The following is a 24,854-nucleotide window of genomic DNA, read 5'->3' on the forward strand; positions in this document are numbered from 1 at the left end:
TGGATACTCTCATGTGCTTTTTTAAAGTCCACGAAGGTTACTACAAGATGTTTATTTCGTTTCTTGTAATACGCTATGGCTAATTTTAAAGTGATGATTTGTTCTGCAGAGTTTCTCCAAGGTCTGAAGCCTCCTTGGTATTCACCTAATTCTAATTGTAATGCACAAACTAGGTCTCAAATTCTGAAAATTGGAAAACTGTGAGATGTAAACAACTGGAGAGTTAATTAGAAATGTAACTACAAAGAATATTAATTACAGAGGAAGACAAAAAAATAACAAATGAAAATACATCGCTTGGTAATAACTTTTAAGCTTTGTCTCAAGATAGTGAGGTCTTCTGTTATTGGATTTTTAGATTACAATTTTGTTAATTAGAAGCATTGATTTTTCATGCTAACATCTATGTAGTCTCTAGTTATTTATTGTTAAGGACTTATTACTTCAATTTCTTGATTAGTTACTTAATTTAGTATATTTACATAATTTTATCAATGATAACAATCCACCGATAATTACGACAACGCACGACCTTCCAGAACAATCCACATGCCTTCTCAATGAATATCAAGTTTATCAAATAGGACAGAATGATACATGTAAAGACACACATACAAGGCCTAGAAAGCACTGAATTGTCTGATGCATATACATACATAAACAAGGTGGTATCTGATTTCCTATGAGTTCTGGTGGAGGCTGTACCTCTATAACACTTATTTTTAAAAAGAGACAAAGTATTCAATTCTGCTCGTTTAGGGGTACTACACCAATGATAAGTGTAACACATAGTGACGAAATAATAAACAGGGTGGAAATTTCAGCATTCTTAGGTGTCTATAAAGACGAGAATTTTAACTGGAAAACGCATATTTTGTAGCTCCTGAAACAACTTAATTCAGCCACATTTGCACTCAGAATCGTTGAAAATCTTGGGGAGAGGGAAATCGTTAAGTTGACATATTATGCATATTTTCATTCAGCAATGTCATAAGGGTCCGCCGCTCGTGGTCTCGCGGTAGTGTTCCTGCTTCCCGATTACGGGGTCCTGGGTTCGATTCTCGGCAGGGTCGGGAATTTTCACCTGCCCCAATATGACTGAGTGTTGTTGTGTCGTATTTATCATCATCATTCATCCCCATTACGGTCGGAGGAAGGAAACGGCAAACCCCTCCATTAGGACCTTGACTAGTATGGCAGTGCAGGTGTCCCGCATCGTTTCCCTATGCTCTGTCAAGAAGCGTGGGACTTCATTTCCGGTGTCATATTGAATAATGTTCTGGCTAAACTTATCCTTAAGAAAGAAAGTCTTCATTGCTCAAAACCGTGTTGTAAGAGTAATATGTGATGCACATCCACGATCATCTTGTTGACATCTCTTTAAGGAGATAGGTATTCTGACTATTGCTCCACGGTTCATATATTCCATCGTGGAGTTTGTTGTAAATCATCCAAGGCAATTCAAAACTAGCAATGATGTACATAATTACAATGCCAGAAAGAAAATTGACACTCCTTAATCCACACTAAGTTTGTCATTAGCACAATAAGAGATGCAGAACGCTACAACTAAAATTCTTGGTAACTTACCCATTGACATAATGAGGTCTGACAGGGAGCAAAGTAAAATTTGAAAACCATCAGAAAAAGTTTTTCCTTGACAACTCCTTCTGTAACATAGAAGTATTTCTATCACTGTAAGGTGTAAAATATGGTGGGTAGGAATTATTAACTCACATCTGTGTATTAAAAAGAACAGATAAATTAACTTTAGAAGTGTTCAGCATGTTGCAATATTTAAGAATTAATTTGCGATATCTATGTAAAGGACTCATTCCACATCATTACTATTTACTGTGCAAATGGTCCATGGAACATGAAAAGAATTAAATAACTAACTTAAATTTTGAAACATGATAATTTGAAGTTTATGTCTTACCGTTGAACATATTTGTGGAGCATTTCTCAGAGTGTTTCAGAGGACTGAAAAGAAATCTATGTTCGTGACAGTAGGGTCGGAATACAATATCAAACCCTAGTCACGGTCTAACATAATCTGCAGTAAGAAGCACTTTGGAAAGCAAGTTTTGTTTTCTCAAAACCGAGATATAACGTCCCCAAATAGCGACAGGTAATGATTTCTGTCTCCTTGTGTGTGTGTGTGTGTGTGTGTGTGTGTGTGTGTATGTGTGTGTGTGTGTGTGTGTGTGTGTCAGTCAGTTCAGCTAAACCTCATGTCTGGAAACAGCCACTCAAGGGACTGCTTACGAAAACAGTGAATGGATCTCGATGGCACAGACTATTACTTATCTTACTTTAAATTCTGCCACAGCTACGTTGGTCTGTTGATATACTCTTTTCAATCTGTGCCAAAGAAAATGTATTACGTTTGCAAGCTGTTGTTCATTACAGTGTGTCTTCTGCAGTACCATCCAAGAACACCTCCAAAATTACCAAGAGCGGTTTTATATAGCTTCTGTGGTCATCAGTTACTTGACTGGTTTAATTTGGCCCACTGTTACTCTTTTCTTGTGCCTGTCTCTAAGTTTTAGAGTATCACTCGTACCTATTGTCCTCTGTTTTTGTTGTAGTTTTTTTTCCAACGTCTGTACAGTGTTAAAATTATACCCGCTACATATCCCTCAAGTTTCTTGGAACTTATTCCTTAACGCCATACCACACATCCTATCACCCTGTTCGTTCTATTTGTAAACGTTTACCACGTGTTCGTTTTCTCACCGTTTATGTGGAGAACTTCCTGTTATGATCGTTCCAGTCTATTTCTGGCACCTTTCTATAACCCTCGCATTTCAGATTGTTCCACACCCTTCCATTCTTGTTTTCCTCACAGTTCATGCTTCAGAAGCTTCTTCCTCAAATTAAGGACGATGTTCGATACTAATAGATTTCTTTTAGCCTGGAATGCCCCCTTTTCCAGTGCATCCTTGTTTCGACAGTCATGTATTATTTTGCTTCCGACGTAGTGCCACTCCTTCACTTCTGCTTCGTGGTCATTTCATTCTTCTTAGCTTTACCCTCAATCCATAGTCTGCACTCATTAGTCTGTTTCCTCCACTCAACAGGTCATGCAGTACTTCCTCACTTCCACTGAGGATTGTTATGTCATTGGTGAATCTTATTATTGATATTCTTTCACCCTGAATTTTAATCCTGAAGCTTGCTTTTATTTCCGTCTTTGCTCCGCCAGTATGTTGATTGAACAGTAGACTACACCACAGTATTGTACACTTTCTAATACGAGCTCTTCGTTCTTGGAAATCAATTCTTATTTATTCTTATGGTTTCTGTACGTATTGTAGTTCAATAAGTAACCCAACACATTTATTTTTTCCGCGAATTTCGGATGAAATAAATAAACTGACAGTGAGCCGACATTCGGTTGGTTTTGGCCGAAACCCAGAGCACAGCAAATACTCATGCGCACTTACTGAATATCTTCGGACATCTGTCAGTGTACAAAATCGCGGTGAGTTATTCGACGAGGCGTCTGTGATCTTCGCAATAAGCTCGCGTAAACCTATCCGATCTTCTGTGTGCCGTTTGACCGGACACAGCTGACTTCTGTAGTGTAGGAACGTGCGGACACTCTCACTGCAGGAGACCGATGGATCGTAATCAAGCACTTTGCTGCACGACTTGACGTCTCTATTGGTAGTGCTGGCATGCTCGTCAACCAGCCGGAGTATTCCAACGTGTATTCTCGTTAAGTTCCTCGTCGCCTAACAGAAGACCATACAGAGCAACGGAGGACCATATGTGCGGTATTGTTGCGCTTTAGGCTGATCGTGACAATTTTGTGCCGAACATCGTCACAAGCGATGAAATATTGGTTTATCGCTTCGAACCGGAAACAAGACGACAATCCAGAGAGTGCCACCACACCACCTGTCCTCCGAAGACGAAGTTCAAAGCCCCAACCTTAGCCGGTAAATTCAAGGCTATGGTCTTCTTGGTCTCCGGTCTTCTGCTTGATGTCCTTTGTCATGGCGCAACCATTAGCTGTGAACTTTATTGTGCTACCATCAGGAAACTGAAGGAACGACTTCAGCGTGTTCGTCTCCATGAAAATACACACGAGCTTTTCTGCTCCATGACAACACTAGACCCCTCACAAGCCTGCGCACTCGAAAGGAGCTCACCGAACTAATTGAACTGTTCTTCCTCAGACAGCCTTTAGCTCTGAACTCCCACCTTCCATATTATAGCACCCAAGCGCCTATTTTATAGTCCATAAAAACATTTTTATTATTTTTTTAATATGTCATATCGTACGAGACAAGTGCGTTGTCAGAGAAACAGTTTGGTTTTGCTAGTGCAGAAACGGTGCAACAGTATCTTCACAAGCCACAGAAAATAGGCTGAAAACAATTATATCTTTTAATTATACGAACAGTTATTATTATCACTGATTTTTTATTGCATTCTTGCTTCTTGTTCGAGTAACCATGATGCTAGCATGACGCACTTTAATCTGCCTCCTATGATAAGATCTAGTATTATTACTATTATGTAAACTACCTATTGTAAATTATTGACCAAAAAAGAAAATAATGTTATTCAAGTTTATCTCATAATTTCTGTAAGAATAATACCAATCTTGATCCTCTGCATTCCATCTTTGCTTCGCTGCGTACGAGCTGCAACGCCGCCATTAGCGGTAATATATTCATATGATTTTATTGACAAGACTTAAAGTTTGACTTCAGATTGAAATTGCTGAGAGCGATTCTTTAATGCTGATTAACGTTTTCTTCAAATCGCATTCAGTCAGTTTCTTTTTTTCATGTAATCGGAACTGATAGATTCTGTGACTCACCGATGTTCATTTATCTGCTGCCTTTTCATGAAAGTTTTATGTGGCGAGTTTGAATTGCAGAATAACTTAAACATATATGTTTGCCATTGTAAAAAGAATTCACGTAAAGTTAACTTGATTGTATATCAAAATCTATGCAATGAGAAACTATTTTAAATTCTAGCATTCTTTGCTGGTGTCGGAGCATAAAACTTTCTCAGTTAAAGCTCAGTAATATTTTCAGTTAAATTCAACGATTCCAGTGTTGCGTGTCTCTGTGTTATAAAAGTGAAATATATTCAAGTTTGTATGAAACTAAAATGAGCTCTAACATGGAAATTAAGCGTTTCCGGACACATGTCCACATAACATCTTTTCTTTATTTGTGTGTGAGGAATGTTTCCTGAAAGTTTGGCCGTACCTTTTTGTAACACCCTGTAAACAGCGTGAAGTAAAAATACCGCACTTGGAGGTCGACACGCGATTCCTCAACCACTTCGAGTACAGCTTAATGTGCTTATCTTTACGGCCAATCACCTTCAGGCTGCTGCCTTGGGATGCATCGGTGGTGGAGAATCCGGCTCTTTGCATGGGACACCCCAGGTGTCACTTGTTTTGCCCACAGGCTCTGCTTCTCTTAACTATAAGCTCCACCTTGACCTGAAATATTTTATAATTATAAATATTGAGAATTATAACTCTAAAGAGATTCTCTGATAACGAAGATATACAAACAAATAAATTAAGTAGTGTAAATCGTGTATTACTAAGGCACCTAGTGGACCCAATGTGGTGGATCCACCATCACAGCATGGTGAGTAGGGGGTGTTAAGGCGTTCACGTCGCTCAAGGCAGAGGACCAATGTGGGGAGTGGCCGCCTGGTCTCGCCCATTCACCCTGTGAATGGACAGAGTCCGAGCAGGCACACGGGGGGGGCGGGGGGGGGGGGAGGAGGGTTTAAGAGCTATTGGGAGTTCCAGTGCCAGGCGTGTTATGAGGCCCCTTAGGCAGCTAATGTTCAGGGTTGGAAAGAAGGGCAGTGTGCGCTCAGTAAGTGTGCCGGGAGGCCTCATTCGAGGTCTGGAAGCGGCCTTGCCGGTGGCTTTCAAGCGTGCAGGGTGCAGTCGTCTGCAAGTTGTGGCTGACGTCGGCCGGCAGAGCTCGCAATTTCCAGAGTTGGTGAGGGTCCTTGAAGCTGAATAGAGGGCCTCAACCAAAGGCTTCATCGACTCTGTGACTGTCTAGACCTGCATTGTCGTGTGGGGACTGGTGGGACACTCCTCGACTGGTCAGGGGCGCTCTAAACAAAGGAGGCAGATACTCAGGTAGCTGGCTACTTGGAGGGCACATCAGGATTTTTTTTAGACTAGGTAGTACTTTGAGGTACTTTGATGAACACTTGCCAGTCGATGCGCAGCAAGTGAAGTCAGACTGCGTCCATGGTAAAGACACTTCGACTGTCAAATTTTATCAGTGAACTGTCAAAGTATTTGTAACAATGTGTCCTCCAGGAAAGTTATAGCTCTCATACTATTCTTGGGACCGAGGGTTAGATGCAACCCAAAGTGGAAAGCTCTGAGATATTTAGCAAATCGTAGAACGTATGTCAGACAGACAGATTAGAGGCCATAGGAGGAGGAGTGTTCATTGCAGTTGCTAAAAATATTGTCTCTTTTGAGTTAGATCTGGTCACGTATAACAGATTAGGTGAAATCAAGTTAATTGTAGGATACTTTTAAGGGCCACCTGATTCTGCTGTGACGTTTCTAGAGCCATTCAAAGAAAGTCTACAGTCAATAGCGCGTTAATACCCAGACCTTGCAATACTAGTTGGAGACGACTTTGACCTACCGAGTATAGACTGGGATGTCTATAGATTCAATGCATGGGAGGTACAGACAGACAGTCAGTCACGTGAAATATTTTTGAGCATATTTTCTGAAAACTGTCTTCAGCAGCTAGCTAGGCAGCCCACGTAATGGAAGTAGCATAGAACTGCTAGCTACAAGTAGGCCAGATCTTGTCGACAATGTTAGTATATAAATGGGCATTTTTAGCGATCATGATGTCATTATCGCAACTAAGATTGCGAAATTTAATACATCAGCATAAGAATATAACAATTCCAATCCCAAAGAAAGCAGGCGTTGACAGATGTGAAAATTAATCAGTTCAATAAGTCACAGCTGCAAAATACTAACGCGAATTCTTTACAGACGAATGGAAAAACTGGTAGAAGCCGACCTTGGCGAAGATCAGTTTGGATTCCGTAAAAATATTGGAACACGTGAGGCAATACTGACCCTACGATTTATTTCAGAAGGTAGATTAAGAAAAGGCAAAACTACGTTTCTAGCATTTGTAGACTTAGTGAAAGCTTTTGACAATGTTGACTGGAATACTCTCTTCAAAATTCTAAAGGTGGTAGGGGTAAAATACAGGGAGCGAAAGGCTATTTACAAGTTGTACAGAAACCAGGTGGCAGTTATAAGAGTCGATGGACATGAAAGGGAAGCAGTGGTTGGGAAGGGAGTGAGACAGGGTTGTAGCCTCTCCCCGATGCTATTCAATCTGTATATTGAGCAAGCAGTAAAGGAAACAAAAGAAAAATTCGGAGTAGGTATTAAAATCCATGGAGAAGAAATAAAAACTTCGACGTTCGCCGATGATATTGCAATTCTGTCAGAGACAGGGAAGGACTTGGAAGAGCAGTTGAACGTAATGGACAGTGTCTTGAAAGGAGGATATAAGGTGAACATCAACAAAAGCAAAACGAGGATAATGGAATGTAGTGGAATTAAGTCGGGTGATGCTGAGGGAATTGGATTAGGAAATGAGACACTTAAAGTAGTAAAGGAGTTTTGCTATTTGGGAAACAAAATAACTGATGATCGTCGAAGTAGAGAGGATATAAAATGTAGACTGGCAATGGCAAGGAAAACGTTTCTGAAGAAGAGAAATTTGTCAACATCAAGTATATCAAGGAAGTCGTTTCTGAAAGTATTTGTATGGAGTGTAGTCGTGTATGGAAGTGAAACATGGACGATAAATAGTTTGAACAAGAAGAGAATAGAAGCTTTCGAAATGTGGTGCTACAGAAGAATGCTGAATATTAGATGGGTAGATCACATTACTAAAGAGGAGGTACTGAATAGGATTGGGGAGAAGAGGAGTTTGTGGCACAACTTGACAAGAAGAAGGGATCGGTTGGTAGGACATGTTCTGAGGCATCAAGGGATCACCAATTTAGTATTGGAGGGCAGCCTGGAGGATAAAAATCATAGAGGAAGATCAAGAGATGAATACACTAAGTAGATTCTGAAGGATGTAGGCTACAGTACGTACTGGGAGATGATGAAGCTTGCACAGGATAGAGAAGCATGGAGAGCTGCATCATACCAATCTCAGGACTGACGACCACAACAAAATCAACAACAATAAATCAGTCAAGAAGGCTAGGAGAGTGCTTGTGCTAGATAGAGCAGATAAGCGGTTATTAGCATCACGCTTAGACTGAGAACTGGAATCACTTAGTTTCGGCAAGATGGATGTAGAGAAATTATGGGTAAGGCTTAAACAGAATGTAAATTGTGGTCTGCTGAGTTATGTGCCTAGTAAGTGAATAAAGGAATGAAAAGTCCCACCATGGCTAAATAACGAAATTAGGAGGATGTTGAGGTTCAAAAGGGAACGCACAAATGAAGACAGGCAAAGGTTAGTAGATATTCGTGCGCCTGAAAAAGATCTGTGCGCGAAACATACATCACCTACCACCATCACACCTTAGCAAAAGATCTGGCAGAGAACCCGAGAAAATTCTCGTCTTGTGTAAAATCGCTAAGCTGATCTAAGGCTCCTATTCAGTCCCTTGTTGACTAGTCTGGTGTGGCAGTTGAAGACAGCAAAACGAAAAAAAAATGGCTCTGAGCACTATGGGACTTAACATCTTAGGTCATCAGTCAAAAAGGACATCACACACATCCATGCCCGAGGCAGGATTCGAAGCAAAACGAAAGCCGAAGTTTTAAATTTCACGTTCACGAAATCGGTCACACAGGAGAAGCATGCAAACATACCGTCATTGGACCATCGGACATGCTGCAGTACAGACGACACAGCAATAAGCATAACGTGCATAGACAAACAACTGAAAGATTTAAAAGCAAATAAATCACCAGGTCGGGATGGAATTCCATTTCCATTTTACAAAGACTATTCTACAGCGTTGGGCCCTAACCTAGCTAGCATATATCGCGAACCCCTCGCCCAGCACAAAGTTCCAAGCGACTGGAATAAAGCGCAGGTGACATCAGTATATAAGAAGGGTAAAAGAATTGACCCGTGAGATTACAGACTAACCTCCTTAATTTCTGTTACCTGCAGAATCCTTGACCATATTGTCAGTTCGAATACAATAAACTTTGTTGATATCGAGAAGCTTATGTCCATGAATCAGTATGGTTTTAGAAAGCATCGCTCATTCAAGCCTCAGCTTGCCCTTTTCTCGCATGATATACTGAGGTCTATGGATGAAGGGCAACAGGCAGATTCTAGATTTCCGTAAAGCATTTGACATGGTGCCACACTGCAGGCAGTTAATGAAGGTACAGGAATATGGAATAAGTTCACAGATATGTGAGTGGCTCGAAGACTTCTTAAATTATAATAGTCAGTAAGTTGTCCTTGATAGTGAGTGTTCATCAGAGAGAAAGGTATCATCAGGAGTGTCCCGGGGAAGCGTGATAGGCCCCTTATTGTTCACGATATGCACAATTGATTTATCGGGTAGGATGGGCAGCAATCTGCGGTTGTTTACTGATGCTGCCTTGGTGTACGATAAGGTGTCGAAGTTGAGTGACTGTAGGAAGATACAAGGTGACTTAGACAAAATTTCCAGTTGGTATGATGAATGGCAGCTAGCCCTAAATGTGAAAAAATGTAAGTTGATGTGGATGAGTAGGAAGATCAAAACTGTATTGTTTGGATACAGTATTACAAGTGACCTGCCTGACAGTCACGTTGTTTAAATATCTCAGCGTAACGTTGCAAAGGGAACTTTGGCAGGGAAGGTGAAAGGTCGCTTCGGTTTACGGGGAGAATATTAGGACAGAGTGGGTCACCTGTAAAGGAAACTGCACATATGATGCTGATACGACCTATTCTTGAGTAATGCTCGAGTGTTTGGGACCCATACCGGGTCTATTGAAGGAATACATCGAAGCAATTCAGAGGCATGCTGCTAGATTTGGTACCAATATGTCAAAAACAACACGTAAGTTTTGTGGAGATGCTTCGGGAACTCAAATGGGAGTCCCTGGACAGAATGCGATGTTCCTTTCGAGAAACACCATTGAGATAAATTAGAGAATTGGCATTTGAAGCTGATTGCCAGAAGATTGTATTGTCGCCAACATATATTGCGTGTAAGGGCCACAGAGGTAAGATATGAGAAATTACGGGTCATATGGAGGCCTACAGACAGCTGTAATCTCCTCTCTGTATTTGAGAGTGGAACTGGAAAGGAATTGACTAGTAGTGCCCTTTCCGTCATGCACCGTATGGTGGTTTACAGAGTATCTATGTTGATATAGATGTAGATGACAAAAGTTTATCTATCAAAACCAGATCGGCTGTATTTTGAAAAGACATGTGTGAAAACGACAAGTTGGCAACACTGTCACATCATTCGGAAAATTAGAATGCATAAAGAAGATTTATCACCTTGTAAGGTGTCAAACGAATAACACGCCGTACACTGAATTCCTGAAACAATTCCGGTTAGCTTGATGTGCCACACGATGTAGTTGCGTAAAACTGAATGAATTTTATTGATATGCAGATGTAATAAATAAGTCAGAACTTCATGAATATTAACCACAAACGCTCATACTAGTAATTGCATGCAAGTAATTTCCCCGACACGAGCTACGAGACGCAGTTCTGAAGGAAAGGAGAATTTATGCCGGCACGTCATCCCGCGTGGCTAAAAAACTCTCGCCACGGGATACCTACCGGACACAATGAGATTCCGCCGCCACTGTGTAGCCCACTGGCAAAAGCAGGCTTTGTCCCTGCTTAAAGCCTTTCTATACGAATATGATGCGAGGGCCCAGATAAAACGTCCAGAGAATCCCAACTCAGAACTTTGTGGACTCATTGTGGCCACATGCGTTAAAAGTCGCATGAAAGAAAGAGCTGTTTACCTCAGTATTACGTAGCATAATTTGTAACTCTGCCCTACGAAAGAAACGATGCCTGCAATAGGCTACAAAAACTCTAGTGGGTGGAGTTATGAAAAGTATGAATGCCCTGATTGGCGAGAAAGAAAAACGCGTGGCCACCAGCTTTGATATAGGCAAATTGTAAACAGAGTAATTGGCTCTTCTCTTGCAGAAAATCGTCGAGTGTTTGAGCAAGGCGACTTGCGTTGCGAGAGTCATTATGTGAACACTTGTTCACAGGGTCATCTTAGCTCATAAGGAGTTCACCTGCAAAGTCTCCTAGTACAGAGAATCGCACCGAGAACTGACAGTTAACGCTTGCGAGCGATTTTAGAGCAACGACGTATGCACTATTTCAGCCAAATAGCGTGTACCATGCCAAATAACTTAGCTAGAGAATAACTAGGGGTCTAGGCTTCACCGAAGCCGTAGGAATTTTATCCGACAGGTGTTTAACAATCAAGACAGATTTAGAATAGATTCTTAGGTTCATAGCTCACGCCGACAGCCACCACTGCCGCCGTCGATGCAAGGTAAACACACACGCCCTCACGCCACTTTAGCAAGTGATATTCATTTGATACTCCGAACAGTGGTCGTCTCCGTCTCTCCTATTTTCTTTTGTACATTCAGCCATGACCTGTAGTTAAACATACTCATGATTGTCAGGCCGAATTGAAGCAGAAATGCGAGATGTCTGATGTAACGAAAAGCTTTATCAGCCACTGTAGAGTTATGAATTGTTTTAATTGTGTACTTCTTTTTGATCGCTCTTTACTGTCCCCATTCAATTTTGGGTATTTTCATTGTATATTTTAACGTAATTGATATCTCTGGCCCAATTATATTTAATTTGTTTGCATTTTTTATCCAACCCCCAGACATGGTCATCAACCATCTTACCATTACAGAACCTTGAAATAGTTAGGAATTTCGCTTCACAGTTGTGACAACCCTGTATCAATATTTTGACATCCTGTGCGTAATTTTTCTAACATTTCTATGTCATGAAGTCGTACTTAGAGTAAAAATAAACCTTAATAACGAGTGTAGTGGAACCACCATTGATATCGCTGTCTGATTACATCACTCTCCGTATTGCTACACTCTTCTGATCTCTGCGTATGTGACATGGTCTCTTCCTACCCTGCAGGCTGTAAGTTCAACACCAAATTCCTAAAGCACTCACAGAGCGTCCTTGCGCAACTGTGATGGGAAGATAGATCAGAACCAGTCTCATACGTGTTAGAACCTCACCATTGAAGCTCATTGAGTAGACTGCTGCAGCATCAAATCCCCATCCACTATGGAGCTACGGTTCGAATCCTCATCATGATCACTTTTTAGTTTGAGACATCCATTCCTTAGATCTCTTCGTCTATAAGCAGGGCTTAATTTAGCCAGACGATAGTAGCCTACCTCATGACGGATACATTAAACTGCATGCACCTGTCGACTCATTGCGCAGTTCAGAATCATAACTGGTCCTGTCAAATTCCTGCAGAGTGGCTTCCCAGTGAAGTCTACACTCCTGGAAATTGAAATAAGAACACCGTGAATTCATTGTCCCAGGAAGGGGAAACTTTATTGACACATTCCTGGGGTCAGATACATCACATGATCACACTGGCAGAACCACAGGCACATAGACACAGGCAACAGAGCATGCACAATGTCGGCACTAGTACAGTGTATATCCACCTTTCGCAGCAATGCAGGCTGCTATTCTCCCATGGAGACGATCGTAGAGATGCTGGATGTAGTCCTGTGGAACGGCTTGCCATGCCATTTCCACCTGGCGCCTCAGTTGGACCAGCGTTCGTGCTGGATGTGCATACCGCGTAGGACGACGCTTCATCCAGTCCCAAACATGCTCAATGGGGGACAGATTCGGAGATCTTGCTGGCCAGGGTAGTTGACTTACACCTTCTGCAGCACGCTGGGTGGCACGGGATACATGCGGACGTGCATTGTCCTGTTGGAACAGCAAGTTCCCTTGCCGGTCTAGGAATGGTAGAACGATGGGTTCGATGACGGTTTGGATGTACCGTGCACTATTCAGTGTCCCCTCGACGATCACCAGAGGTGTACGGCCAGTGTAGGAGATCGCTAACCACGCCATGATGCCGGGTGTTGGCCCTGTGTGCCTCAGTCGTATGCAGTCCTGATTGTGGCGCTCACCTGCACGGCGCCAAACATGCATACGACCATCATTGGCACCAAGGCAGAAGCGACTCTCATCGCTGAAGACGACACGTCTCCATTCGTCCCTCCATTCACGCCTGTCGCGACACCACTGGAGGCGGGCTGCACGATGTTGGGGCGTGAGCGGAAGACGGCCTAACGGTGTGCGGGACCGTAGCCCAGCTTCATGGAGACGGTTGCGAATGGTCCTCGCCGATACCCCAGGAGCAACAGTGTCCCTAATTTGCTGGGAAGTGGCGGTGCGGTCCCCTACGGCACTGCGTAGGATCCTACGGTCTTGGCGTGCATCCGTGCGTCGCTGCGGTCCGGTCCCATGTCGACGGCCACGTGCACCTTCCGCCGACCACTGGCGACAACATCGATGTACTGTGGAGACCTCACGCCCCACGTGTTGAGCAATTCGGCGGTACGTCCACCCGGCCTCCCGCATGCCCACTATACGCCCTCGCTCAAAGTCCGTCAACTGCACATACGGTTCACGTCCACGCTGTCGCGGCATGCTACCAGTGTTAAAGACTGCGATGGAGCTCCGTATGCCACGGCAAACTGGCTGACACTGACGGCGGCGGTGCACAAATGCTGCGCAGCTAGCGCCATTCGACGGCCAACACCGCGGTTCCTGGTGTGTCCGCTGTGCCGTGCGTGTGATCATTGCTTGTACAGCCCTCTCGCAGTGTCCGGAGCAAGTATGGTGGGTCTGACACACCGGTGTCAATGTGTTCTTTTTTCCATTTCCAGGAGTGTATAAACGGGGAATAGATCGATATGATTTTGGTGCTGGGTACTTATGATAACTATGATTCTGCTACTGCACGTGCGTATGCTACATGATAACCTCAAAGGCAGCATTGTGATATGAATGTTTTTCATTGCCTGGAGCAACGTCTTTGGGAAAAAGGTTATCTTCAGCCACAAGGAATGAACAGAGGTCGCCCAAGGAATATTCATACTCCACAAACATAAGACGCGATTCTTGAACTATTCAGTAATCACCTCGGCGAAGTACCCATGATAATGCAAGGCTATTCACGATATCTCAAAGACTGACTGTTGAAGGGTTGCACATTGAAGAATTGCATCCACATGATTACACGTTAACACCAGCGGCCATAAGACCGCAGCCGACGAGTACAGTTTTGTGAATGGCTTTTGCACCAAGGAAGAAGGAAGGAAGGAAGAAAGAATTGGTTTAACGTCCTGTCTACATCGAGGTAATTAGAGACGGAGCGCAGAATCTGATTGTGTCAAGCGTGGGGAAAAATAGCCTGTGCTAATTCAAAGGAACCATCCCGGCATTTGTCTAGAGCGATTTAGGTGAATCACGGAAAACTTAAATGTGAATGGCCGGATGCGCGTTTGAACCATTGTCCTTCAGAATTAAACTCCAGTAGGCTAGCCACCACGCCACCTTGCTCGGTTTTTGCACCAAGTGAAAAATAACAAATATTTTATAAACTACATGATATGGAATGGCGGATCTAGCTTCACTCATAAAGGTATTTTCAATCTCTACAACAGCCATTATTGGTATGAACACAACTCACTTGTCCCTCATGAACGTGGCTTTCGGACAGGCTTTGGCACAAACCTGTGGGCTGGAAACGTGGGAGGAATGGTTTTGGACCGTTACGTAATGCCGCACAAGTTGAATGAACCCCTGTGTGGTAAGATTATTTGCAATACTTCGCCTGACGCATTACAAAACATTCCTCTCAAGTTCGGTGACAGCTATAGTCTTAGCATAGTGGTGCACTGCTACACTTCGGAATGAATGTGTGGACCTATTTATATGAATCGTTTCTAAGAAAATGGATTGGTTGTGGAGTTCCAATATTCTGACCTCCATGTTCCCCGCAACTTAATCCAAAAGATTTTTAGTTGTAGGGACACCTGAAACAGCAAGTTTATACTATTTCACCCATGGATGTACAGGGCGTAATAGCTTACGTGCGTGCAGCTTCAGTGATAGTGTGGCTGCAGGTGTATTGCCTAGGGTTCTGCCGAGCATGATGCAGCGGGCGGCGGAGTGTATGTGAATGGAAGGTGGTCACTTTGAGCATCTTCTCTAAAGTGAATGTTGCTCGTATCTGTAGGTACTGGCTCTGTGAGCCAAACGTACAGAATGGAGTTATTGTGCAGAGCATAGTGCACAGTCTAGTGTAGCCTATCTGCTGTGTTTATTGTATCTCATTGGATACAGATGAAGTTACTGTACCCATTATTATTTTATGTTGTTTTTATTTGTGTCATAGACGAAAAGAAAAGATCATTTACGTCTGTAAGAAGTTCATGTTACCTCTTAATGTTTAAATAAGAGTAACAATAACAAAAAGAAATACGTTGTGGAGGTGTAAATTAGATATAGTTTGATCCTTTAATTGAAAAAAAAAGCATTGTCTCGTCTCACTGAGCTAATAGGAGAGCGGCGGCAAAATGCACAATTCATGCTGCTATGACGTGGGATGAGAAGCCGAAGTGCGGGACATTTTTCCTCACCTTGTGGGCACAGGCTGAGTCTTATTAACGTTTAAAAACCCCAAAGCGATGTAGACGACGCTGAAACAAGTAATGTAAGACACATGGGGGAGCATATGTCGGGAAGTACTCTAAAATTGAATGACAAATGTTGAATATGTTAAGACACCAGATGACGTACCTCGCTGCAGTGGTTGAGCTTCTGGATAATACCTTCACTAGTAGGAGGTAGTGCTACACATCGCTTATCTAGGATAAACTGTTTTCGTTCTTGCATTATCCGATGTGATACAGGTGTGCTCATGGAAGCGGCAATACAAGATTACGATGAATCGGTTTACATTTGCCAAAAAAGAGTAGTCTTGTGGAGCGATGCGTTGCTTTGTCACCTCTCAGCGAGAGTAGGATCGACAAGCCCATCCGCTGTACTTGTAGCGAGGTACGTCATCTGATGACCTCACACGTTCAACTTTTCTCTCCCATTCTTCATGTATTTCGTAACATTTGCGACCCCATGTCTCTTGTGTTAAATTACTTGTCTCAGCGTCATCTAATTCGCTTCAGGGTTTTTAATAAGACTATCACTGTATTTATATAAGGTGCGATGACCAAAGATCCATTGTATCAGTGCGGATGCAGACCAAGATCGAAATATTGCAGGAGTGCAAAGTGGTGAGCGAGGGCTGCGTGGGCAGGTGACGCTTGCTAGTAGGCTGCAACAAGCTGGGGAATTGAGCCAGATGGAAAGCGTGCACAGGTGGCCCAGGAGATGAAGGCGACCGCTAGCAATAATAGGGAGATTTCTGTTCGAGCCCCGGTCCAGCACATATCTTCACCTGCTGCTGTTACTTCACTTCAGGGTCCAACTTTTGTTAATGCCTTAGAAAACCCTTGACTATTATATGATGTTTTAACAATATCTTCCATTTTCGACATGTACTCTCTTCTATCTTTATATATACATTTAAATACTTTAATTAGGTTATTCAGATATATTCTTTCAGTCACGACGTGCTATAATTTTTTCCTACTTACTCGCTTGAATGATTTTTCGTAATCAATGACAATATATAACTTTGAAGCTTATATTCCCTTCTTTCTTCTATTATCTGTTTGATAGTGGTATCTGTACAGGATCGTCCCTTTTGGGAAACCACTTTGTTCTTCTAGTAATAAAATCTCTGATGGCTCGTGCTCTTGTACTTTCCTTGCATGTACTTTATATCTTACATTCAAAACAACTACTCCCCTATCATTTTCACACCTGTTTCTGACACTTTTTTTATATAGGTGCCGCGCGGGATTAGCCGAGTGGTCTCAGGCGCTGCAGTCATGGACTGTGCGGCTGGTCCCAGCGGAGGCTCGAGTCCTCCTCGGGCATGGGTTTGTGTGTTTGTCCTTAGGATAATTTAGGTTAAAGAGTGTGTAAGCTTAGGGACTCATGACCTTAGTAGTTAAGTCCCATAAGATTTCACACACATTTGAACATTAAAATATAGGCGTAACTTCGGCATTTGGTGGAATGTGATATCCATTCCAACATCCATTAACTAGATTAAGATATCTCTGATTTAGTATTGGTCAACCATATCTCCACAGTTCTGCATTTATTCCATCTGCTTCTGTTGCCTTCCTATTCTGCATTTCTTTACTCCTTTTAATTTGCACCTGGCTAAGACTTCAGTATTCAACAAAACTAGGGAGAAATTGGGGTAAACAAATGTCCGGAGTACAAAGAGAAATAGGCCATTCTCTCCTGAGGTAGTCATCTGTTGACAGTATATGAAATGAAGATGCGAATCATTCTTACATATCGTTTAGTCCTCATTCATAAAGAATTGGGACTAAAATTGCCACTGTCGTCTTGTAGATAAACAAAAACTGTTAGTAAGAGTGTTAATCTGTACAGGCCATGTGCGCGTATACAAGTACACAATTACAAAACAGCAAGCGCGATGGAGGATCCAAATTACAAGCGAAGGATCGACTCAAGATGAGTATAAAATGATCGATTGTGGGTGTCACATCGTTTTACAGAGGGTAGAAACGATCTACATATGGTTATTCCACGAATACTATGGCATTGGGCAATGGCTACAACAGACCCACTGCTGTCACAAATTCTTCAGTTCAAAGCCATAAACACCTGGTGCGATGCGTATAGGAGGAAACAGAATTCGGCAGCGTCGTGTCACCATATCCGTACATCATCAACAATTACAAGATTACGTTTCATGAATTACTCGAAACAGTAAAATACATTCAACTTCAATCCTCCCATATAATTCGTGAATTCTGCCCTGATTTAGTTAGAAGTACGGATGGAATACAATGTATGGCACCTCTATAATGTCATCATATTGAGGTGAGAAAGTTATATAAATAGCTGTCGACCTACTAATTCAAAGAAAGCTGTTGTCAGCATTACGGAAAAGTTTTGCGACTGTATTTTTTTTTTAAAGAGAAACAGACAAGCGCGAAGAATCCCATAGCTCTGAGATTTTTTCTTTTACTTGTTTGCAACATGCTCCGATCCAATTTTCTTAGTACTGCCGGCGCTCAGTCCGGAACCGCGCGACTGCTACCGTCGCAGGTTCGAATCGTGCCTCGGGCATGCATGTGTGTGATGTCCTTAGGTTAGTTAGGTTTAAGTAGTTCTATGTTCTAGGGGACTGATGACCACAGATGTTAAGTCCCATAGTGTTCAGAGCCATTTGAACCATTTTTTTTGAATCTTAGTACTGCGTGTATGTATTCTCAGTCAGTCAGTCAGTGTGTGTGTGTGTGTGTGTGTGTGTGTGTGTGTGTGTTGGAGTGAAGTGTAATGTTTGTGTTTTACGATAACGATGAGAGAAGGGAAAGGGTGAAACCCATTGTCGGCATGTAGCCAACTTCTCACGAGTAACACCAAGGGGGCCACAATTTTAACGTCCACATCCGACAAACGGATCACCATCAATAGTGTCCTATACCCTCACTTCATGAGACGCTGCAGAGAGGTCTGGTGTTTAAACCAGGACATCGACGCAAAGACATGTGACCAGGAACTTTACGCCACCCATTCTCCTCCACTTGCCGGTCAAACACGGGCAGTGAAAATGTTTTCCATCTCCAGGATTCGAACTGATTTACTCTCGAACTGCTCTGAGAATTCCGAAAAACCATAATTATGTATATAGACGATAAATTTAATTTCATGTAGCTCAACAGCCTGGTGCAAGCCTTTTTATTGGAACCCATTTCGCCTATGTTGCGTGTCCTTAACCTACCGCAGTTTTACAGCCGTGGAAGGGACGATTTAAGGGAGAATCCGAGCCATGTATTGTTTCTGGCGATTCCTCACATGGTTGAGAGGGGAAAACCAGGTTAAAACGAAGAATAAAAATACATGGCTTCGTGGAGATTCGATGCCGCAATCTCTCGGTTTGGAGGCATGCACTTTACTGCCCTAAAAAATAGGGAAGTGTGTGGTCTCGAATCGCGACTTCGTATCTACATTTCGTGACGTTTACCACTTTTTTTAACCTTTTGTGTACCAGACTCTAGCTTTAGCACTTACTTTTATTTTTAAATTTCAAAGTATACGTGCTATTTTTTACTCCAAAGTGTACTTGTTACCCAAAATAGAATAAAAGAAAAATCGGAGTCAATACTATACAGTACCGCCTTTTTTACACTTCAAAAAATAAGAAATAAAAAATGCTTTCCAATCCTTGCCTGCAACTGTTTTTTTATTTTTATTTGATTTTGTTTGAAAAAATAAAAATGACCAACAGGGCCACAAAAATTATATAACAGTGAAACAATATATCTGAGAAAGGCCCATAACTTGACGACGAAATAGAAGGTTCAATATATTGGTAAATAAGTTCCGATACCGTGACAGGCGCAAACACTTCCAATGTGCAGTGGCCATATACTGGTGGTTGGCGAGCGGGTCCGTATAGAACCTTCCATCTACACTGCAATGTAAAAAGTGCTCCAATAGCAATGTGACTGTATTGGGCTTCGCCCTCGGATAGTAGGAGTAGTGTGGATGCTACAGGATATCAGCCGAAAAAGTGGTCTCAATGGATCGAATGAGAAACGCTTTTTGTCTTCTAAGGCAGTGCGTGTTCTCTTCGTGATCATAAGTAAATGTTGCAACGTGTCTATGATGGGACCTCGACCGCACTGCTCCGTGACCGCTAAGTCCAGTACGAAATAGGCTCTCATAGGTGGACAACTCCCCCCCCCCCCTTCCCCCCCCCCCCCCCCCATGAACCATGGACCTTGCCGTTGCTGGGGAGGCTTGCGTGCCTCAGCGATACAGATAGCCGTACCGTAGGTACTGCCACAACAGAGGGGTATTTGTTGAGAGGCTCCTGAAGAGGGCCAGCAGCCTTATCAGTAGTTGCATGGGCAACAGTCTGGATGATTGACTGATCTGGCCTTGTAACAATAACCAAAACGGCCTTGCTGTGCTGGTACTGCGAACAGCTGAAAGCAAGGGGAAACTACGGCCGTATTTTTTCCCGTGGGCATGCAGCTTTACTGTATGATTAAATGATGATGGCGTCCTCTTGGGTAAAATATTCCTGAGGTAAAATAGTCCCCCATTCGGATCTCCGGGAGGGGGACTACTCAAGAAGGTGACATTATCAAGAGAAAGAAAGCTGGCGTTCTACGGATCGGAGCGTGGAATGTCAGAACCCTTAATCGGGCAGGTAGGTTAAAAAATTTAAAAATGGAAATGGATAGGTTAAAGTTAGATATAGTGGGAATTAGTGAAGTTCGGTGGCAGGAGGAACAAGACTTCTGGTAAGGTGACTATAAGGTTATAAACACAAAATCAAATAGGGGTAATGCAGGAGTAGGTTTAATAATGAATAGGAAAATAGGAATGCGGGTAAGCTACTACAAACAGCATAGTGAACACATTATTGTGGCAAAGATAGATACGAAGCCCACACCTGCTACAGTAGTACAAGTTTATATGCCAACTAGCTCTGCAGATGACGAAGAAATTGAAGAAATTTATGATGACATAAAAGAAATTATTCAGATAGTGAAGGGACACGAAAATTTAATAGTCATGGGTGACTGGAATTAGAGTGTGGGAAAAGGGAGAGAAGGAAACGTAGTAGGTGAATATGGATTGGGGCTAAGAGATGAAAGAGGAAGCCGCCTGGTAGAATTTTGCACAGAGCACAACTTAATCATAGCTAACACTTGGTTTAAGAATCACGAAAGAAGGTTGTATACAAGGAAGAACCGTGGAGATATTAAAAGGTATCAGATAGATTATACAATGGTAAGACAGATATTTAGGAACCAAGTTATAAATTGTAATACATTTCCAGGGGCAGATGTGGACTCTGACCACAATCTATTAGTTATGACCTGTAGATTAAAACTGAAGAAACTGCAAAAAGGTGGGAATTTAAGGAGATGGGACTTGGATACACTGAAAGGACCATGGGTTGTGCAGAGTTTCAGGGAGAGCATAAGGGAACAACTGACAGGAATGGGGGAAAGAAATACGGTAGAAGAAGAATGGGTAACTTTGAGGGAGGAAGTAGTGAAGGCAGCAGAGGATCAAGTGGGTAAAAAGACGAGGGCTAGTAGAAATCCTTGGGTAACAGAAGAAATATTGAATTTAATTGATGAAAGGGGAAAATATAAAACTGCAGTAAATGAAGCAGGCAAAAAGGAATAAAAACGTCTCAAAAATGAGATCGACAGGAAGTGCAAAATGGCTAAGCAGGGATGGCTAGAGGACAAATGTAAGGATGTAGAGGTTTATCTCACTAATGGTAAGATAGATACAGGAAAATTAAAGACACCTTTGGAGATAAGAGAACCACTTGTATGAACATCAAGAGCTCAGATGGAAACCCAGTTCTAAGCAAAGAAGGGAAAGCAGAAAGGTGGAAGGAGTATATAGAGGGTCTATACAAGGGCGATGTACTTGAGGAAAATATTATGGAAATGGAAAAGGATGTAGATGAAGATGAAATGGGAGATACGATACTGCGTGAGGAGTTTGACAGAGCACTGAAAGACCTGAGTCGAAACAAGGCCCCTGGAGTAGACAACATTCCATTGGAACTACTGACGGCCTTGGGAGAGCCAGTCCTGACAAAACTCTACCATCTGGTGAGCAAGATGTATGAAACAGCAAAATACCCTCAGACACAGGATTGTAGCCTATACCCGATGTTGTTCAATCTGTATACTGAGCAAGCAGTAAAGGACACAAAAAAAATTGGAGTAGGAATTAAAATTCATGGAGAAGAAACAAAACATGGAGGTTTGCCGATGACATTGGAATTCTGTCAGGGATAGCAAAGAACCTGGAAGAGCATTTGAACGGAATGGACAGTGTCTTGAAAGGAGGATATAAGATGAACATCAACCAAAGCAAAACGAGGATAATAGAATGTAGTCGAATTAAATCAGCGATGCTGAGGGAATTAGATTAGGAAATGAGACTCTTAAAGTAGTAAAGGAGTTTTGCTATTCTGGGAGGAAAATAACTGATGACGGTCGAAGTAGAGAGAATATAAAATGTAGGCTGGCTATGGCAAGGAAAGCGTTTCTGAAGAAGATACAATTGTTGACATCAAGTATAGAGTTAAGTGCCAGGAAGTCTTTTCTGAAACTATTTGTATGGAGTGCAGCCTTTTATGGAAGTGAAACGTGGGCGATAAATATTTAGACGATAAGAGAATAGGAACTTTCGAAATATGGTGCTACAGAAGAATAATGAAGATTATATGGGTGGATCACCTAACTTATGAAGAGGAACTGAATAGAATTGGGAGAAGAGAGATTTGACTAGAACTTGACTAGAAGAAGGGATCGGTTGGTAGGACATATTCTGAGGCTTTAGGGGATCACCAAATTAGAATTGGAGGGCAGCGTGGATGGTAAAAATCGTAGAGCGGACCAAGAGATGAATACACTAAACAGATTCGGAAGGATGTGGACTGCAGCAGTTATTTGGAGATGAAGAAGCTTGCACAGGTTAGAATATCATGGAGAGCTGCATCAAACCAGTCTCTGGACTGAAGACAGAATGTCCGTCCCTCCGTCCTAGTGTTCATCAGCGGATTATGGAGAAATTTTAAGTGCATCGACCAAGAACATTTCCCTTTCGTATATTACATACATATATATTTGAAGTTATGTTACGAAAATATAGACAATTCCGTTTCTCTTGTATTGAAGGTACAGAGTGCAAAATTTCATCAAAATTGGAGTGAAACTATAGATTTGTATAAATTTCAATCAAATAAATGGACAGTCTAATATATATATATATATATATATATATATATATATATATATATATATATATATATATATATATATATATATATATATATGTATATATATATATATATATATTACTTCTCAGGCGTGCGCCTCCCGGTTTCACAACTGCATACGGAAACAAAAATTAAAGTTTTTCGTGTTTCCTTTCTGAAACCTTTCAAAATTATTGCAATGTTAATAAAATGTGATTGTAACTACACATTTCGTTAGAACTTAAACTTGTATCCTTAACACTACAGTAATTCTACGGCCACAGCCGCTGCCGCAATCTTAAATCGTTCCATGTTTCGTTTGTTTTATTACAATACTGAAAACTTTATACTGTACTGACAATAGCAAAGGAGGGGGGGGGGGGGCGGGCGAGAAGGAGGGGTGCAAAATGCTTGCAACTGTTAGCGACTGATCTAGTTTTAAAAACGGCTGGGAGGCTCTCCAAAAAAACTGTTCAAATGTGTGTGAAATCTTATGGGACTTAACTGCTAAGGCCATCAGTCCCTATGCTTACACACTACTGAACCTAAATTATCCTAAGGACAAGCACACACACCCATGCCTGAGGGAGGACTCGAACCTCCGCCGGGACCAGCCACTCAGTCCATGACTGCAGTGCCCTACTAGACCGCTCGGCTAATCCCGCGAGGACGAATCTCCCCTTAGCTCATCTTATTTTAGTACCCTTTTATCATTTCAGTTCTCTTTTTTGTTCTTTTTCCTTCCACATCCTACTTCACTCTGCCTCTTGCCCAGTTTATTTTACGCCACTAATTTTTTTTTCCCACCTGTCCCAAAACAGCGCCACCACGGAAGCGGCACCCAGAGGTCATACAGCGGCTACCGTGGCCTGGTTACGTCACTGAAAGAGAGTTTAGTAGAATGGTGCAGTAGTTCTGATGTGACACTGCAGCGTGACAAGAACAAGTGTTCGCAAAGTACCCGCATTACTCACTGTCAACAGAGCGACACGAGGCGGTGCGCCGCAGTGCGCGTCGGGACACCCGCATTGCTCAGCGAGGCCGTAAATCACCCTCTGCGGCTGTCTGCGGCTGTTGTTGTTGCTGGGGTCTCGCCTGGCACCGGCCGCACGGCCGCTCCAATTAGCGGGGCGCCCCGGCATTTGGGCGCTAAATGGCGCCTGTGATGGCAATCCGCGACACAAATCGCGCGACCACTGGAACACCGGCCACAGGCCAGGCGGAGCGGGCTGCCGGCGTCTGTCCACCCGGTTCCGACCATTCAGAAATAGACGCGCCGCCTCCCTTGGCGCAGCCACACAGTGCTCTAGTCCCGCGCGCCAACACCTAGCTGCCGTCGCAGCTCGAGGCCACTGCGACGCACTCTCCGTCCTCACGATAACCAGACCATACGCCGGATAAGAGACGCTTTATATTCGTACTCTACTTTCTGCAGTGACACTCTTCTCAAAAGAATTTCTTCTAATTTGTGGGTTTAATGAATGTTTTTATAAAAATGGTTCAAATGGCTCTGAGCACTATGCGACTTCTGAGGTCATCAGTCGCCTAGAACTTAGAACTAATTAAATCTAACTAACCTAAAGACATCACACACATCCATGCTCGAGGCAGGATTCGATCCTGCGACCGTAGCGTTCGCCCGGTTCCAGAATGTAGCGCCTAGAACCGCTCGGCCACTCCGGTCGGCAACGTTTTTATAAAAGGCAGCTACTTTACTTTACCACCATACGCGTGCTCTATGAGCCTCTTCCACTTCTGCGTGTCCAATGTGCTGTTTGTCCAGTTGCTGTTGCTATTCATCCTAGTTGTGTCCTCCCGAAACTTATCCCGCCATCGGATTCTGG

At 42.6% G+C, this 24,854-nt stretch overlaps 1 protein-coding gene across 1 annotated transcript in view; it reads right to left on the bottom strand.

The window, feature by feature from the left end:
- The window catches only part of LOC126355852 (uncharacterized), a 192,655-nt gene extending 168,553 nt beyond the window's left edge, over positions 1 to 24,102 (bottom strand). Inside the window, exon 1 of the mRNA XM_050006338.1 lies at positions 23,985 to 24,102. Within this exon, the coding sequence (XP_049862295.1) occupies positions 23,985 to 24,039 (55 nt within the window). The 5' untranslated portion in view covers positions 24,040 to 24,102. The remainder of the gene's footprint in view (positions 1 to 23,984) is intronic.
- Positions 24,103 to 24,854: the final 752 nt, after the last annotated feature.

This window comes from Schistocerca gregaria, chromosome 3 (assembly GCF_023897955.1).
Source record: "Schistocerca gregaria isolate iqSchGreg1 chromosome 3, iqSchGreg1.2, whole genome shotgun sequence".
NCBI lineage: Eukaryota > Metazoa > Arthropoda > Insecta > Orthoptera > Acrididae > Schistocerca > Schistocerca gregaria.